At 48.1% G+C, this 19,375-nt stretch overlaps 1 protein-coding gene across 1 annotated transcript in view; it reads left to right on the top strand.

Moving 5' to 3' along the window:
- Nucleotides 1-19,375, top strand: part of LOC125452348 (calpain-1 catalytic subunit-like) — a 95,903-nt gene that overhangs the window by 33,981 nt on the left and 42,547 nt on the right. The window contains exons 9-15 of the mRNA XM_059645687.1: nucleotides 2,492-2,566; nucleotides 6,305-6,465; nucleotides 10,174-10,334; nucleotides 14,756-14,917; nucleotides 16,100-16,111; nucleotides 17,353-17,558; nucleotides 18,977-19,013. Of these exons, the coding sequence (XP_059501670.1) occupies nucleotides 2,492-2,566; nucleotides 6,305-6,465; nucleotides 10,174-10,334; nucleotides 14,756-14,917; nucleotides 16,100-16,111; nucleotides 17,353-17,558; nucleotides 18,977-19,013 (814 nt within the window). The remainder of the gene's footprint in view (nucleotides 1-2,491; nucleotides 2,567-6,304; nucleotides 6,466-10,173; nucleotides 10,335-14,755; nucleotides 14,918-16,099; nucleotides 16,112-17,352; nucleotides 17,559-18,976; nucleotides 19,014-19,375) is intronic.

The following is a 19,375-nucleotide window of genomic DNA, read 5'->3' as shown; positions in this document are numbered from 1 at the left end:
ATCCACATTTCCCAATACAACCGTTTAAATAATATGCTACCTTCCTGTTTCTCACAGTGAGGTGCGTAGCTTCACATTTATCCTCATGGTCCTGCATCTGCTCACTCAGCTTGTCTCAATCACCTTGAGACCTCCAAGTATCCTGCTCACAGTCCCAGCTGGCTTAGTGTTACAGTCAGATATATTCATTATTGTCCTCACTGAACATGTTTCCTAACAAATGGCCACCAATATCCATTACAGCCCTCACCAGCAGCGACAGAGCCTGGAGTGAAAATATCCCTGGGAGTGAGCCCTGCTGTGTGGGACTGGGTACTGAGTGTGACATTCATAGAATCCCTGCGATGTGGGAACGGACCATTCAGCCCATCAAACCCATTCTGACCCTCCGGAGAGCATCCACCCAGACCCTGCATTTCCAGTGGCTAATCCACCTGTCCCTGCACACTACGGGGTAATTTAGCACGGCCAGCCCACATAACCTGCTCATCTTTGGACTGTGGGAGGAAACTGGAGCTCCGTGACAGAAACCTGCACAGGCACAGGGGGAGTGCGTAAACTCCACACGGACTGAGAGTAAAGACCGATTGGGGACCCTGGCACGGTGAGGGAGCAGTGCTAACCGCTGAGCCACCGTGCCACCCCTCATGTCTGTGCCTGTGCAAACCTCAGCTCTTGTTTTTGATAATCAGGGTTTCATTAGTGAACCAGTTATTCTGGTGCTGCAGACAGGACCCCTGAGGTAGGATTACAGGATGCAAGCCAATTTTACTGCCTGAGGCACATGCTGCAGTCAGCCAGCATTTGATGTTCCAATATTGTGCAATGCATGTGTCAGCAACTGGAAGCTTGGGGCAATGTTTAGACTACTTGATGAGAAGTGCGATTGAGTTTCTGAAAGCCCGGAGAATCTTCGTGATGGAACCCTACTCAGTTTGATGCGGGAGCATTTCCCAGCGAGTACAAACATGCACTTTCCTCCTGGCGGTGAAACAATTTTGCATTTAAATAGCACCTTTCACAACCACTGACTGCCTGAAAGTACTTCACTGCCAAGGGAGTACTATGTAAGGTGGAGTCAATGTCGTGACGGAGGAAACTCAGCAGCCCATGCACATGCATGGCAAGATCCTACAAACTGAGATGCCACTGTGAGCAGTTGATCTTTTTTATTTGTAGCGTGTTGAGAAGTCAATATTAACCAGGGCACTGTTTTCTCCCATGGTCCACTGCTGCAACCGCCTTACGTAGACATCACACCGTACATAACCTTCCTCTAAGCTGACCCAGATCCTGATCCAAAGCAGAACCCCCCTCGAAATGCTGGAAACCGCAAACCTCTCACTGCCCTCCTGCCCCAGAGGACGCTTCCCTCTCCCCCAACCTCCTGCTCATAGCAGACTGGTCAGAAAGGTTACTGAAAGCTACATGGTGGCTCTGCTGCCTCGCAGCCCTAGGGACCTGGGTTCGATTCCACTGTCCATGTGGCGTTTGCACATTTTCCCCCTGTCTTTGCGTGAGTTTGCTCCAGTTCCCTTCCACAATCCAAAGGCATGCAAGTTAGCTGGACTGGCCATGGGAGATTGTCCTGTAGGGGTCCAGGGGTGTGTAGGCTCGGTGGATTGGCCATGGGAAATGCAGGGACAGGGTAGGGTGGGAGTGTGTGTGGAAAATAGTTCTCAGGTTGGAGAAGTGTGAGGTTTTGCATTTAGTGAAAGGCACTATCTAAATGCAAAATTGTTTCACTGCCAGGAAAATGAATCTCCAATGAATGCATAAAACATGACACGAGTAGAGGAAGTGAGAACCGTTGAAGTGCATGCTCCCAGGTTCCTGAAGTCAGCAGCACCAGGTCCTTAAGGTGCAAGAAAAATCACGAGGGATGCTGTCCCTCACTGCATAAGGCAGTGAGTATAGAAACAGGAGCTTGGAACTAAGTAAAAGTCTGTTCAGGCGACAGCTGGGATTTTGTGCACAGTTCTGGTCACCATCCGACAGGAAGGATTTAATAGTTTCAGAGAGCGTCCAGAGGAGAGTCCCAATAATGTTGCCAAGGCTTGAAAATAACACAGCCACGAGGAAAGTGTAAGGTTTTACTTATATCACAGAGAAGGTGAGATGTACAAACTAATGAGGGACTTGGGCGGCATGGGCGAGCAAGGTGTGTTTCCCAAACGGATTTCAGATGGCGATTGGGAGAGGACTGGAGGGGCAGACGGAGAAATTATTTCCTGCAGAGAGCGGGAGGTGCCTGGAGTTGGCTGCTTAGTTTGGTGGTCATGGTGGAATCCCTCAACTCATTTATATGGAACACCACTAATCTGTAAGGCACAGCCTGGAACGAGGGGTTGGAACGGGGAGTTAATTTATCCAGCTTGTGTTGTCATATTGGTTCTAACCAGGCAGCAAAACGGCAATGCAGGGATGTCGGCTCGCTGGTGCGAAAATCAGAAATGTAATTGACAATCATCTTTCCCTGTGTTATTCCAAGGTCTGAGCAGTGGAGCCGCATTGATCCTGACATCAAGAAACAACTCCTATTGAATCGGGAGGATGGAGAGTTCTGGTAAGAAATACTTCCCAAACATTTTCCGCTCGTACGTCACTTCCTGCGTATAGACTCTTCCCTAGCTTACTATCAACAATCCCTTTGCCTGCCTATCCTTTTCTCTCACTCTGTCTCTCTCTCACCCTGCCCCTAGCCTTTGTCTCCACCTAACCACTCACTGTTCCCTGCTCCCTTCCACCAGAACTCCAACATCTTTGTTTTATTGATGTCCCAACTCCCTGATCTCCAGGATCAGAGTCTGATCTCTTATTCCCCGCATGGAGATCTCACAGTCACAATCTGATCACTGGGCACTGACGTACTGATACCAGGAACGTACTCTCATCTCTAACTCCCTGTGTGCGGATCCAAGGATCACATTCTCATCTCTCATATGGTTCTAACCTCATTGTTCCGGTACACTGACAACATTGCCATCTATCCAACAACGTGGAAAATTGCCCTGGTATGTCCCGTATATAAAAAGCGGGACAAATCCAACCCGGCCAATTACCTCCCCATCATTCTCCTCTCGACCATCAGTAAAGTGAGGGAAGGTGTCAGTAACAGTGCTATCACACAGCACCTGCTCAGCAATAACTTGCTCAGCGACGCCCAGTTTGGGCTCTGCCAGGACCACTCAGCTCCTGACCTCATTACAGCCTTGGTTCAAACATGGACAAAAGAGCTGAATTCCAGAGCTGAGGGGAGAGTGACGGGCCTTGATATCAAGGCTGCATTCAACCGTGTGTGGCATCAAGGAGCCCTTGAAAAGCCGGAATTAATGGGTATCAGGGGACAAACTCTCCGGTGGTCGAAGTGATACCTGACACACAGGAAGATGGTTGTGGCAGGTCAATCATCTCAGCTCCAGGATGTCTCTGCAGGAGTGCTTCAGGGTAGTGTCCTCGGCCCAACCATCTTCAGCTGCTTCATCAATTACCTTCCCTCAATCATAAGGTCAGAAGTGGGGATGTTCACTGATGATTACACAGAGTTCAGCACCATTCGTGACTCCTCGGACATCACCATTGACATTGCCCATCACCAATAAGAGACAATCTAACCACCATCCCTTGACATTCAATGGTGTTACCATCACTGAAACCCCCACTATCAACATCCTGGGGGTTACCATTGACCGTAAATTGAACTGGACTCACCACATAAACACAGCAGCTACAAGACAGGCCAGAAGCTGGGAATACTGTGGCGAGTAACTCATCTCCTGACTCCTCAAAGCCTGTCCACCTTCTACAAGGCACACGTCAGGAGTGTGATGGAATACTCCCCACTTGCCTGGATGAGTGCAGCCCCAACAACACCCAAGAAGCTTCACCAGCCAGGACGAAGCAGCCGCTTGATTGGCACTACATCCATAAATATCCACTCTCTCCACCACCGACACTCAGTCACAGCAGTGTGTACTATCTACAAGACACACTGCAGAAATTCACCAAAGATCCTCAGACAGCACCTTCCAAACCCACGATCACTTCCATCTAGAAGGACAAGGGCAGCAGATACAAGGGAACACCACCCCCTCCAATTTCCCTCCCAAGCCACTCACCATCCTGACTTGGAAATATATCGCTGTTCCTTCACTGTCGCTGGGTCAAAGTCCTGGAATTCCCTCCCCTAGGGCATTGTGAGTCAACACACATCAGCAGCTCAGGAAGGCAGCTCACCCCGCACTCCCCGCCCCGTACACCACACCCCCAACTTCTCAAGGGCAACTAGGGATGGGTAATAGATGCTGGTTCAGCCAGAGACGCCCACATTCCATGAATAAATTCTAAAAATTCTCTGTGTTGCTGATCATTTTGATCCTTCAGACCCAAATATAATCCCAGTTTGATTTTCTTTTTAATTTTATGGGGTAATCTTTCACTGAAACACAAGCACTCTACTCTGCAGTTTTGGCTTTAAAATGAAAACAGAAAAAAATTATTACATAAAAGCAATGATGATTACAATAGGAAAAAACTGAACTGTGCACATATTTAGAAATTGGAGAGTTTTCAAAATACACGGGTAAAATATAATATCATTGATTTCCAGCATAGACACTTTACAGTACTCTAAACAGATTCCTTCTCTATCACATCTATTGGTTTGACTTCAGAGATAATGGAAACTGCAGATGCTGGAGAATCCAAGATAACAAAGTGTGGAGCTGGATGAACACAGCAGGCCAAGCAGCATGTCTCTGATGAAGGGTCTAGGCCCTTAACGTCAGCTTTTGTGCTCCTGAGATGCTGCTTGGCCTGCTGTGTTCATCCAGCTTCACACTTTGTTATCTAGGTTTGACTTAACTACTTTGGTTATTTCCAGCTCTTGAGAGTTTGATAACCATTTTCACATAAACTAGTTTACATTTGCTCATTTTCAAAAACCCTTCTGTACTCAAACTAAACACTTCTAAATCTGGAATTTCAAATCAAAACTCTTTCAATGAAGTAATCTATCTCCTAGCTCACGGAATCATAGAATTTGTATGGTGCAGAAAGAGACCATTCGGCCCATTGTGACTGTATTAGTTTTACCGGTTCCAATTGTTTTGAACCAACTCCTTTTTACTGAGGAGAAACTGTTTCTTATTTAACAACAACTCACATAAATCAGGACTTCTATTAACTGACCCAAAAAGCTTTCCAAACTATTGCTTTTTCTGTCAGCAAAACAAAAATCAATTCCAGATTCTTCTAACCAAAAGCAATCTAATGTTTTTCAAGGTTTACTTTTCTAAACATAAAACTCACAATACAAAGAAAATATTTCAGGAGCTCTCTCATCCTCAGATAGGTTTTAAATACAAATTGTGGCTTTGATGAATTAATCATCATGTCTCATTAGGGTGGCTCGGTGGCTCAGTGGTTAGCACTGTAGCCTCACAGCGCCAGGGACCCGGGTTCGATTCCAGCCTCGGGTAACTGTCTGTGCGGAGTTTGCACATTCTCCCTGTGTCTGCGTGGATTTCCTCTGGGTGCTCCAGTTTCCTCCCACAGTCCAGAGATGTGCAGGCTAGGTGGATCGGCCATGCTAAATTGCCTGTAGTGTTCAGGGGTGTTTGGGTTATAGGGGGATGGGTCTGGGTAGGATGCTTCAAGGGGCGGTGTGGACTTGTTGGGCCGAAGGGCCTGATTCCACACTGTAGGGAATCTAATCTAATCTAATCTTCTCATACAGAGACCAAAGATCACATACCACGAGTTCTAAATCCAAACTCTAAAACAAATGTTGTGGATTTTTATATTTGACATTGAGGATGGCTGAAATATGAGGACAGGAAGTGGTTTGTAATGAAAACTTTCCAGAGAGGAAAACGAGGTAAAAAGGGTCCAGGAGTTTAGGGAGATGGAGCTTGAGGACTAAACTGAAGACAAGGTCACCAACAGGGAAGTGATTAAACTGAGCCAAGAGGCCAGGATTCAGAGAGAGCTGACACATCAGTGTGTTTGGAGGAGGAGGGGGTCTGGGAGATTTATATAGAGATAGCAGTGGGGCGAGGGCATGGATGGATTTGAAGATAAAATTGAGATTATAACAATCACGGCACTCCCTGACTGGGAGCTTCCATGAGCAGATCCCTAGATGAGTGTTTAGCCCAGAATGCTGTGGGAATGGGATAGCAGGAAGAGAAACTGTTAACCAGACAGTTCCATCAGAACCAGCACAGGTTCCTTTCCCTCCTGATCTGAAATCCTGTTTGAACTTTCAACGTGCCTCCCATTCCATTTCCCTTTCTCTCCTCAGGATGGCGATACAGGATTTTAAGGCACAATTTGTCCAGCTGGTGATTTGCAATTTAACCCCAGACTTTCTGAAAGGCTCCAAACAGCAGCAATGGGCCATGTCTATTCATTATGGGACCTGGCTCAATGGTCAAACTGCAGGAGGGAGTAGAGAGAATAAAAGTAAGTGCATTCACTCAGTTTGCTTTGGAATCATTAACAGTTCCGCTCTCCACAGATGCTGCCAGACTTGCTGAGTTCGTCCCGTGCTTTCTATTTTCAATAGTAACCTCCTTATGTCTTCTTCACAATGTATTTCACAATGTTTGTGAATATATCCCCAGTGCCTTCACCCTCCTTATCTCAGTCATTGATGTAAATTGTGAAATATTGCAGTCACAGCATAGATGCTGATCCATTGCATTCACTCAAAGATCCATTTATGCATAGCCTCTGTTTTCTGCTGGCCGGCTAATCTTCTATCGATAATATGTAACCCCCCACCTACACCCTAGGTGCTTGGATGTTGTCAGGATTAGAGAGTTTGACCGATAGGGAGAGGCTGAATGGGCTGGGTTTATTTTCCCTGGAGCGTTGGAGGCAGTGGGGTGGCCTTATTGAGATTTGTAAAATCATGACAGGTATGGAGATTGTGAATAGTTAATGTTGCTTTCCCATGGTAGGGGATTCCAAAAGTAGAGGGCATAGGTTTAAGGTGAAAGGGGGAAGATTTAAAAGGGACCTGAGGGGCAATCCCTCCTCTAACCAACCCCTATTCCCCCAAATCCTATTCTGAAATCCCTATTCACCAATCCCCTCCTCCCCCATCCCTATTCCCCAATCCTGTCCTCAACTAACCCCTATTCCCCAATCCCCTCCTCCCCCCAATCCCTATTCCCCATCCCCTCCTCCCCCCAATCCCTATTCCCCAGTCCCCTCCTCCCCCCAATCCCTATTCCCCATCCCCTCCTCTCCCCGATGCCTATTCCCCATCCCTTCCTCCCACCAACCCCTATTCCCCAAACCTGTCCTCCACTAACCCCTATTCCCCAAACCTGTCCTCCACTAACCCCTATTCCCCAATCCCCTCCTACCCCAATCCCTATTCCCGAATCCCCTCCTCCCCCAATCCCTATTCCCCAATCCCCTCCTCCCCCAACCGCTATTCCCCAAACCCCTCCTCCCCCCAATCCCTATTCCCCAATCCCCTCCTCCCCCCAATCCCTATTCCCAATCCCCTCCTCCCCCCAATCCCTATTCCCCAATCCCCTCCTCCCCCAATCCCTATTCCCCAATCCCCTCCTCCCCCCAATCCCTATTCCCCATCCCCTCCTCCCCCCAATCCCTATTCCCCAATCCCCTCCTCCCCCCAATCCCTATTCCCAATCCCCTCCTCCCCCCATCCCTATTCCCCAATCCCCTCCTCCCCCCAATCCCTATTCCCCATCCCCTCCTCCCCCCAATCCCTATTCCCCAATCCCCTCCTTCCCCAAACCCTATTCCCCATCCCCTCCTCCCCCAATCCCTATTCCCCAATCCCCCAATCCCTATTCCCCAATCCCCTCCTCCCCCCAATCCCTATTCCCCATCCCCTCCTCCCCCCAATCCCTATTCCCCAATCCCCTCCTCCCCCAATCCCTATTCCCAATCCCCTCCTCCCCCCAATCCCTATTCCCCAATCCCCTCCTCCCCCAATCCCTATTCCCAATCCCCTCCTCCCCCCAATCCCTATTCCCCAATTCCCTCCTCCCCCCAATCCCTATTCCCCAATCCCCTCCTCCCCCCAATCCCTATTCCCCATCCTGCCAGAGATGAAAGTTATATGAAGTGAGCAGGACTAGGCGATTCTGCTGATCAAACCCCTTCGTTGTAACAGTTCTGAGGAAGTGTCGCCTCACTTGAAACCTTAACTCTGTTTTATTGTCTTCACCAACGCTGCCAGTCCTGCTGAGCTTTTCCAGAACCTTCTGTTTTTGTTCTCTTCCTTACAATGATGGTAAACCCGTTTGTTGCTTTAACTCCACTTTCCTAGCTGTTCCCAATCATTACTACCTTTGTCGGTCAAAAACCTGGAAATCAATTTCAAATATCATAAATTTATCGAATCCTGGCGGCACAGAGAGGGCTAGTTATCACAACGTGTTACCCTCCACAAGAACACTCACCGAGAACAACTCCCTCACCATCTCCCTTCCGAGGACCAGTTGATGTAGTGGTTAAAAACCAAAAAAACTGCGGGTGCCCCCCGCAACGAAAACAGATTTGCTGGAAAAGCTCAGCAGGTCTGGCAGCGTCTGTGGAGAAGGAAGGGTCACTGGACCCGAAGCGTTAACTCTGTTTTTTCCTCCAATCTTCACCAAAAGGTGTAGTGATTAATCCTGACCACGGGGGCTGATGGATGAGCGTGGCATCAATCCACTGAGCTGCCTTCTTCTGTACAGTGCCAAGCCACTGGGAGCTAACATACCTTTTTGACTAACGGCTAAATGCTGCAGATGCTGGAAATCTGAAACAAAAACAGGGAATACTGGAGAAACTCAGCAGGTCTGGTATTGTCTGTGGAGACAGAGGAGAGACAGACCTAACATTTTGAGTCTTTTATGACTCTTCCTCAGAGCACTGAGCTTTCAGAATTACAGACCTTTGAAGTGTAATCACCTTGGTCCCTACGACATTAAGAACAGAAGTTACTAACACTGAATCCGCCCACTGTCAACATCCTGGGGGTTATCATTGACCAGAAACTCAACTGCACTCACCACAAAAACACACTGACTACAACAGCAGGTCAGAGGTTGGGAATACTGCAGCGAGTAACTCCCTCCTAACTCTCTAAAGCCTGTCCACCATCTACAAGGCACAAGTCAGGAGTGTGATAGAATACTCCCCACTTGCCTGGATGGATGCAGCCCCAACAACACTCAGAAAGCTTCACCATCCAGGACAAAGCAGCCGCTTGATTGACACCACATCCACAAACATCCCTCTCCCTCCACCACTAATGCTCAGTCACAGCAGAGTGTACTATCTACAAGATGCACTGCAGAAATTCACCAAAGATCCTCAGGCAGCACCTTCCAAACCCACGACCACTTCCATCCAGAAGGACAAGGGCAGCAGATACATGGGAACACCACCCCCTGCAGGTTCCTCTCCAAGTCACTCACCATCCTGACTGGGAAATATATCGCTGTTCCTTCACTGCCCCTGGGACAAAATCCTGGAATTCCCACAATGCGACAGTGGCCAGTTAATCTGTTTGAATGACAGTGCACGAGCTGTAATTTTATCCTGGAAGAATGTCCATGTTTTTAGGAACTTAGGAACAGTTAGGAGACATTCAGCTCCATGAGTCCATTTTCCCAATCTCTTCAGAGATCACTGCTGTCTGTGATTGAATGCCATACACCTGCCTCTAATATTGACCAACAAATATCTATCCTTGATAATAAAATGTGAGGCTGGATGAACACAGCAGGCCAAGCAGCATCTCAGGAGCACAAAAGCTGACGTTTCAGGCCTAGACCCTTCATCAGAGCTCTCTGATGAAGGGTCTAGGCCCGAAACGTCAGCTTTTGTGCTCCTGAGATGCTGCTTGGCCTGCTGTGTTCATCCAGCCTCACATTTTATTATCTTGGATTCTCCAGCATCTGCAGTTCCCATTATCTGAAATATCTATCCTTCCTAGTTTTAAAATACGCTATCAACCTCCTACTAATTTAGGTTTGCAGAGGAGAGTTTGAAACTTTATGACCTTTTGAGTGAAGATTTCGCCAAAATAGCCCCAAAGAGTCTTTTGCATCCACCTGAGGGGTTGAACCTTCCTCTATCGTCTCATCTGAAACAAGTTTGGATTGTTTTGTGTTCTGAATTGCCCATGTCTTTGTGCAGGTATGTTTTGTACGAATCCCCAGTACTGTGTGACTCTGACCCAGAATGATATGGACAGGGAGACAAACCGTTGCACCTTCATCGTCTGCCTCCTACAGAAACAACGGAGCAGGCAACGAAATAAAAGCCCTTGGTTTTTCATTGCCTGCCACCTCTTCAAGGTAAGCGGCATCTCACAGAGGAATATTGGCCCAGAGCAGGCAGGTGGGCCCCGTTCAGTTTAGGAAACCGGCTCGGCATGGGCGAGTTGGGCCGAAGGGTCTGTTGGCTGCTATCCTGAGGGATTTTCTCACCTTTATATCAGAGCTTATCTCTGTGTGTTTTCTACGCTCGGTTAGGGAGCTGTATCATTCCCGGATTTGACTTCTATTCTCAGTGTTAATGCCTTTGTTGTGGTGGTTTTGTGGGATGAAGGCCCACTGTCCACTTTGGTCAGCTCTGCAGGTGAACAGCTACCTTACTTTGGATATATGACTCTGATCCATGTGACTGTGCGTGATTCCAGTCGCGTACTCTCTTCGCTTTCCCTCTTTGGACTGGATTGTATCTACCGTGTCTCTGAGAGTGTGGGCAGGAGATGGCCCGGTGAGTGACCGTAAGGAATAGGAAGGCTGGCAGGCCATTTGGCCTCTAGAACCTGCACCGCTATTAGATTAGATTAGATTCCCTACAGTGTGGAAACAGGCCCTTCGGCCCAACAAATCCACACCATCCCTTGAAGCATCCCACCCAGACCCATTCCCCTATAACCCACATACTCCTGAACACTACGGGCAATTTCCCATGGCCAATCCACCTAACCTGCACATCTTTGGACTGTGGGAGGAAACCGGAGCACCCGGAGGAAACCCACACAGACACAGGGAAAATGTGCAAACTCCACACAGACAGTCGCCCGAGGCAGGAATCGAACCTGGGCCCCTGGCGCTGTGAGGCTGCAGTGCGAACCACTGAGTCACCAGACCGCCCCAAATAGCACCATAGCTGTTCCAACATTCCTCATATCTACTTTGCTCCCCTACCCCACCTGATCCTGGAGGTTCATGGACTCCCAGGCAGCTGTTTGTTTAGTGTCACCGTGTGGTCTGTTGGACCATATCTACATTGGTTGTGGAAATTTGTAAACCCCTTCCAGTGATTTGAAAAAAATCTTTTGCTGTGTTTTTGGTTGCACTTCAGGCCCACGTTCCTGATCTTTGGGCACCCAGAGCAGAGGGGGGAGTGGGCAGGTCGGAGTGGGTCTGCTCCTGGGCCTGGCCAGGCTGGCTATAAACAGATCCAGGCAGCGGGCTGTGGAGTGGAACATCTCTGTAAACTGCCAGCCCTTCTCCCACGATTACCTTCTTGCTGGGGTGACATTGGAGAAGGCGCACACTGCGTCCATCAATGCTCTCCATGCCTTGAGAGAGAGAGGGGTGTGCACCGCGTGGAATACAATGTTTTATTTCCCTCTCCAACTCCATTTGGATTTCGTCCCTTTCCCCTCTCCCTGCACCCTGCCTCCTCCCCCCACCCTCTTTCCTGGTTTGAATTACCCATAATGGGCTTTCTATGGAAGTATTTAATTGGCTATGCGGGCAATTACTGGTGAGGTTTAATAGTTAAAAACAAAAAATAATGTTCGCAGTGATGGGGGAAAGAGGTTTCAGTTTTGTGAGACAGCACTTCTGGTTATATAAAGAAAACTGTTCTAATTTTAGACTAAGAGCCTGATGATGAAATTTCTTCGGACTGGAGAAGTTGATTGATTGATTTATTATCACATGTACCGAAATACAGTGAAAAGCTTTGTTTACGAGCAGTACAGGCAGATCAGAGCAAGCAAGGACATGCAGACCAACAAAACATACTCCCCGTGTCTGTGTGGGCTTCCTCCGGGTGCCCCGGTTTCCTCCCACAGTCCAAAGATGTGCAGGCTAGGGTGGATTAGCCATGCTAAATTGCCTCATAGTGTTCAGAGATGGGTAGGCTAGCGGGGTTAGAGGGGGATGGGTCTAGGTAGAATGCTCTGAGGGTCACTGTGGGCATGTTGGGCCGAAGGGCCTGTTTCCACTCTGTAGGGGTTCTGTGAATATTTTATGTAAAAAAGACTTAGACAGAGGCATTCAGGTTACATAGCACAGGGCATGCACTAGGCATGATCAACATTAGCAAGATCAGCGCTGTTTGAGGATAGAGAACCTGTTCATCAGTCTGATAACGGCCAGGAAGAAGCTGTCCCTGAACCTGCTGGTACGTGTGTTCAGGCTTCTATAGATGTGTTTGGTGAATCATGCACGCCCCATGTTGTGTTCTCAATGTCACTGTGGATTCTTGGCCAAAACATTGTATCCCTGTGTGTTGTTTGCTCGGTGCTCATTAATCCCTGATCTAGCTGTGGCAAAAAGTCTGGTGAAAAGCTTCCTCTACAAACTCTTGTTTCTCTCTAAACACCAATCCTCGTGAGATACCTGGTTCATCTCTGTATCTGGCTGCCCTTGTCTTACTTAGGAATGAGGGAAGGGTCAGCAGGGCTGGGAAAGAGATTTAACAACAGAGAGGGTTAAGGGACAACAGCAGATGGTTAAGAAAATGGTGGTGTTACAGGCCAAATCAGGCTGCCTCACAATATTTTAAGGAGGTAGCCTGGTCCCCCAGCTTTTTCTTATTTTGAAGGCAAGTGTGAAATGCCATATTCTGGATGCAACTGGTCAAGCTACTTAACATTAAGCGAAATGTAATTTATTTAACCACTGAATTTAATATACAATGAAAGAGAGAGGAATTTAGAATAACTAAACTCTATTGGAAAATTTAACAGAATAATAGACAAAGTGACAATTGCTAATGAACTGTTTCAGTATAGTAACATCCCATAAAGCTCTCAGCTAAAAGGAAAATTCGAAAAAATAGGTTTCTCTCAAGGTAACCCAGCAGCAGAGAGAAACTCCAACTTCTAGCTAAAAATAGCTTCTACTTCTTCAAGCCCACAACAGCAACTGCTTAAGGCTAAGCCTATAAACTAAAAACAACTAGAAAGCTTAATCCGTGACAGCTGGCCACACCCAGCCAGGCTGCATCTACTGTTCCAGCTAAAAAAAAACCCAAGGGCTATTGGTATTTACTTTCTTACTGACAGCTCCATGCCTCTTGTTCAACCTCACTTTAAAGGAAAAAGGACAAAATAACCTCTTGAAGCCACGGCATCATTTCAAAGACTCACAGCAAAGATGTACCCCAGTGAGAAAGATGGATTTTAGGAGGGGGATATCCAGGGAATTTAAGGATAGCATTAAATTGAAAGGAAAAATATATAATGCAGCAAGGTTTAAAGGTAAACCAGAGGATTGGACAAGTTTTAAAAACCAATGAAAGGAGATGAAAATATTATAAAGAGGGAGGGCGTAAACATTGAGGGTAAGCTTACAATTAGTGTCAATATGGACAATAAGAGATTCTTTGCATTTATAAAATGGAAGAGAGAATGTGGAGTGAATATAGGCCCCTTAGAGAATAGTGTTAGGAAAATAATAATGGGGAACCCGACTGACAGGAGTTGAGTAGGCACATTGCATCAGTCATCATAGTAGAAGACATAATAGTTTTTTCAAATTTATTCATTTGTGGGATTTGGGCGTCACTGGCTGGCCAGCATTTCTTGCCCATCCCTAGTTACCCCTCGAGAAGGTGGCAGTGAGCTGTCTTCTTGAACTGCTGCAGTCTTCCTGCTGTGGGTTGACCCACAATGCCCTTAGGGAGGAAATTCCAGGATTTTGTCCCAGTGACAGTGAAGGAACAGCGATATATTTCCAAGTCAGGATGGTGAGTGGCTTGGGAGGGAAATTGGAGGGGGTGGTGTTCCCATCTATCTGCTGCCCTTGTCCTTCTGGATGGAAGTGGTTGTGGGTTTGGAAGGTGCTGCCTGAGGATCTTTGGTGAATTTCTGCAGCACATCTTGTAGATAGTACACACTGCTGTGACTGAGTGTCGGTGGTGGAGGGAGTGAATGTCTGTGGATGTAGTGCCGAACAACCATCTGTTTTGTCCTGGATGGTGACAAGTTTCTTGAGTGTTGTTGGGGCTGCACTCATCCAGGCAAGTGGGGAGTATTCCATCACACTCCTGACTTGTGCCTTGGAGATGGTGGACAGGCTTTGGGGAGCCAGGAAGCGAGTTATGTGCTGTAGGATTCCCAGCTTCTGACCTGCTCTTGTAGTTGCTGTGTTTCTGTGGTGAGTCCAATTGAGTTTCTGGTCAATGACAATCCCAGGATGTTGATAGTGGGGGATTCAGTGATGGTAACACCATTGAATGTCAAGGGACAGTGGTTAGATTGTCTCTTATTGGTGATGGTCACAGCCTGGCATTTGTGTGTGGTGCGAATGTCACTTGCCACTTGTCAGCCCAAACCTGGATATTGTCCAGATCTTGTTGGATGTGAACACGGACTGCTTCAGTGTCTGAAGAGTTGACAATGTTGCTGAACATTGCCCAATCATCAGGCGAACTTCACCAGTTCTGACCTTATGATGGTTTGGTAAGTTACACAAGCTCCATTTGCTTTCAAAGCTCAAACAGGTTTGCTGAATGGATAATTTTACAGATTGCAGTTGTACAGTTAAAGAATAACTCCTCTACACACCATCAGCCTGGCATGGTGCTGCTTGAAACCCGGGAAGTTATTGCATGTGTTACCTCGCTCCTGGGTTCAGCTGCTCTTACAGCATCGACATTTACAAGTTTGCCGATGGTATCTCTGGTGCAGGTCAGATCTCAAACAATGAGGAGACAGAATATAGGAAAGACATTGAGCGTTTAGTGGGCATGGTGTTAAAACAACAGTCTGACCCCTAACATCAGCAAACTGAAGGAGCCGGTCATTGACTTCAGGAAGCAGAGTGGAGGGCACATCCCTGTCTGCATCATTGGGTCTGAGGTGGAGATGGTTGAGAGCGCCTGGTTTCTGGGAGTGATGATGATCAACAAACTGTCCTGGTCCTGTCCACGTTGACACAAGAGTCAAGAAAGCACAACGATGCCTCTACTTGCCCAGGAGGCTCAGGAAATTCAGCATGTCCATCATGCCCAGTGGCTCTGAGCTCGATACGCATGATGTGCTTTTAGATGCTGGCATGGTCCACATCAATTCTAGCCTCCCAGCCAGCTTCAATCTCCTGCATTTTTCCTACCAATGTAACAGATCCACAGCGGATGCCATTTCCCAAGCCCTGCACTCATCCCTGGAACATCAGAACAGCAAGGACTCCTACTCATTGACTACAGCTCTGCTTTCAACACCATAATCTCCTCCAGACTGATCTCAAAACTCTGACATCTAGGTGTTAGCTCTACCCTCTGCAACTGATCATCAGCTTCCTGACCCACAGACCACAGTCAGTGAGGATAGTTTACACAGATCAGAGATAATGGGAACTGCAGATGCTGGAGAATCCAAGATAACAAAGTGTGGAGCCTCTCTGATGCAGGGTCTCGGCCCGAAACGTCAACCTTTGTGCTCCTGAGATGCTGCTTGGCCTGCTGTGTTCATCCAGCCCCACACTTTGTTATCTAGGATAGTTTACATAAGTGGGATTTGTATTTATTGGAACAGTGTAAAACTAGAATTTTGTTTTATTCGAGAATAGTTAGTAGTTTAGGGGGAATTCTTTAGTTTGTTAACGGTTCAGGTAACCTGTTCACTGTTAGAGTTAGATAAATAACTTGCTGATTATAGAGTGAGTGAAAGGTTTTCATTTCATTTAACCACTCCTTTATAACAGCTTGAGGGTGAGAGGCAGCTTATCCCATTTTTTACATTTCTTTTAACAGATTACAGAGTGAGGCAGCCTCTCTGGGTGCTTCGGTTTTAGTTATCAGAGGGGAGAAGGCCTCCACTTTATAACGTTTAATAGACCTAACGATCTCTTCCCGTCTTTTCCTCCCTCAGGTTCCTCCTGAAGTAAGTATGCACTTTTTCTGATATTTTTGTTTTGTTGCCTGTTTTGGTTGATTCTCTGATTGATGCTCTGCTCGGTGTTTACCGACTGGAATGATCTGATATTCCTGACTATTGCAACAATGTGTGACATTTCATGGGTTCCGTGTGGGACCCAGTCACTGTTCTGGAAGACCTGGGGCAGGTCCTCTCGAACATTACCCAGAGGCCCAGAGGGATTGTGTCCTGGTTGGGTACATTCCACATTCAGGACTCACAGCTCGCCTGAAACCACACTCCCTACCCCCACCCTCCCCTTCCCCCACTCCAATCCTCACACACCCCCTTCCCCCACCCCGATCCTCACACACCCCCTTGCCCCACCCCGATCCTCACACATTCCCCTTCCGCCACCCCAATCCTCACACACCCCTCTATCCCCACCCCGATCTTCAGACACCCTCCTTCCCCCCCAATCCTCACACACTCCTCTTCCCCCACCCCAATCCTCACACACCCCTCTTTCCCCACACCAATTCTCACACACCCCCCTTCACCCACTCTGATCTTCGCACACCCGCCTTCCTCCAACCCAATCCTTACACACACACCCTCCCCAATTGCACTGGCTCCTGACAGCTGCTAACCAGACACTGGCAACTGTCCAGTGCCAACATGGCTTGGTGTCTACTACTGGTCCCTAGATCCCACCCCAGTTTCTGCTGTTCCCCAGGTCCCACCCCTGTCTCTGGGGGTCCCCAGGTCCCGCCCCGGTCTCTGGGGGTCCCCAGGTCCCACCCCGGCCACATTGGCACTGGGCAGTTGCTGGTGTCTGGTGCCAATGTAGCTAATCATTGAGCCCACAGATTATGGTGGATGGGGCAGGTTTGCCGATGCCAGCCAGGAGCATCAGTCGGTGCAGGAGAGGAGTTAGTTTAAAGATGGGAGCAAGTTCTCACCCTGGCTCCCTCCATCGCAGCTGATGGATATCTTCATTGGCTGTGAAGCTTGTCCCTTTGTGACACAATGCTCACTGCCTTTGGTTCAATAGGGATCACACTGTGCTCCCCCCACCCACCCATTAACCCTGGTTTCCGCACCCGGCTCCAGGGAGACAGTAAACATCCCCCTGCGTCATACCCCATCATACTGAGGGGAAACGTGACTGACTGCACAGCTCTGGTAATGGGTTAGCACCGGTACGATGGGCTGGGCAGCTTCCCCTGTTCTACGAGTTGCTGATTGATTTTCCATTACCATCCCAGCTCCAGGTACAGAATAGGAATCTAACACAGACGTTGCTGGATGAGTGTGACCTGGTCAAACAGGTGAAATACCGGAATACCAGGGAGGTCAGTGAAGCCTACCAGCTGGAACCAGGCACCTATGTCTTAGTGCCAAGCACTTACTACCCCAACAAACAAGCTGAGTTCCTTCTCCGCGCCTACTTCCAGAAGGGGAATTGCCACGAGTAAGCTATCGTTTCTGTCTTTTCCTCCCCTCCCTCTCGCTTGCACTCTCTCTGTCCACTTCCACCTCTGCTTCTGTCGATGGAGAGGCCCCCCAATAGGAAGTGAAAGCTCGGTACAGACAGAGGTTGGGAGATCTCAGGAAGGAAAGCTGGGTGGCCTGCTGGTTACGCTCACAGCTTTCCAGACAGCTCAGGGATCAGGGGATCACAATCACTCCCAACTATCAACTGCAGACCTCCTGTAGCCCCTCCAATCTGGTCTATTGCATTCGCTGCACACTATGTGGCCTGCACTATATCAGAAAAACCGAACGCAGGCTGGGTAACCGTTTTGCGGAACGCCTCTGCTCTGTGCGCAAACAGGATGCCAACCTCCCTGTAGCCGGTCATTTTAACACGGCGTCCTGCTGGCATGCCCGCTTGTCTGTCCTTGGCATGCTGCAACGTTCCAGCGAATCACGGCACAAACTGGAGGAACAACATCTCATCTTCAGACTAGGCACTTCTCAAACATCTGGGCCAGGTATTGAGTTCAACACCTTTAAATTGTGAACCAACTCTCGTTCCTTCCCAGACAACAAGGTGTGGAGCTGGATGAACGCAGCAGGCCAAGCCATCAGGGGATCAGGAAGGCTGATGTTTCAGGCCTCGACAAACATCAGCTTTCCTGCTCCTCTGATGCTGCTTGGCCTGCTGCGTTCATCCAGCTCCACACCTTCTTATCTCAGTTTCTCCAGCAATCAGTAGTTCCTACGATCTCTCTCATTCCTTGCCTTTCTGTTCGCTTTACTTGTTACACTCTCTCTCACCATCTCTTGCCTCCCCTATCCCATTAGGACTGTCTGTCCTTCCCAGTCTGGCAGTTAGACATACAATTTTTCTGCCGTTCCCACATTCCCATCACTTAGTCTGAACTATCAAGGTCCTTTCTCTCCCAGCACTCCAACCTTCCCACAGCAGTGTAAATGCTGCCCACTTCCACACTTCCTGTCAGCTCTGATGAAGAGCTATCGAGACTCAGAACGTTAGCTTGGCTTCCCTCTCCACGGATCCTGCCTTTCCTGCTGCGATCTCCAGCACTTTTTTGCTTGCAGTGGATAAAGCTGTAGACCGTGGGCTGACACCAGAGAAAAAGTCGGCAGGACTGTCTGGATTTGTCACTAAGAAGGAAAATGGGCCCTTGAAACCCATTGGGAATGACCTGCCTTCCTGTACATAATTCCAGACCCCCATCCCAAATTTGGATGACCTGTCTCCTGGTCAAGCAAATACCATTAGGTCTTGAAATATTGCGTTTTCTCCCTCACTCTCTCTCTCTCTCTCTCTCTCTCTCCCTCCCTCTCTCTGTGTGAAACAGTTTCATTTGATTTGTATTACAAATGGAATATGTGATATGATTTCTGTCTCTTTCCTTACAGAGATACAAGTTCCGACTCTAATCTTCATCATCCTATGGTACACACTGGTTCTTACTAAGAGGCGTGAGAAGAAAACATAAATCCTATGAATTTTTGCCCAATCTTTGACAAGATGTGTGTGTTGCTAGCTGGACTTAGCTGGCTGATCCTTGAACCGCTGCAGCCCACTCTGCTGCACAGAATTCCAACTCAGGGCCTCGGCAAGTTCCCGCAGCCTATCCCAGCAATTAAATAATCCCACTTTACCTCCTCAGTCGCACGCCGGACGCTAGAGTTGAACCCATTTTGACACAGCAAGCTCCCCTTGAGGGCAAAGACATAAATCTGATCAAAGAATAATAATTACTGGTTATTGGAGGGAGTTGTTTCAAGTTTTTCACATTGAGTTGAGAGCCTGGG

Source organism: Stegostoma tigrinum, chromosome 4, assembly GCF_030684315.1.
Source record: "Stegostoma tigrinum isolate sSteTig4 chromosome 4, sSteTig4.hap1, whole genome shotgun sequence".
NCBI lineage: Eukaryota > Metazoa > Chordata > Chondrichthyes > Orectolobiformes > Stegostomatidae > Stegostoma > Stegostoma tigrinum.
This window is presented reverse-complemented; position numbering and strand designations above follow the sequence as displayed.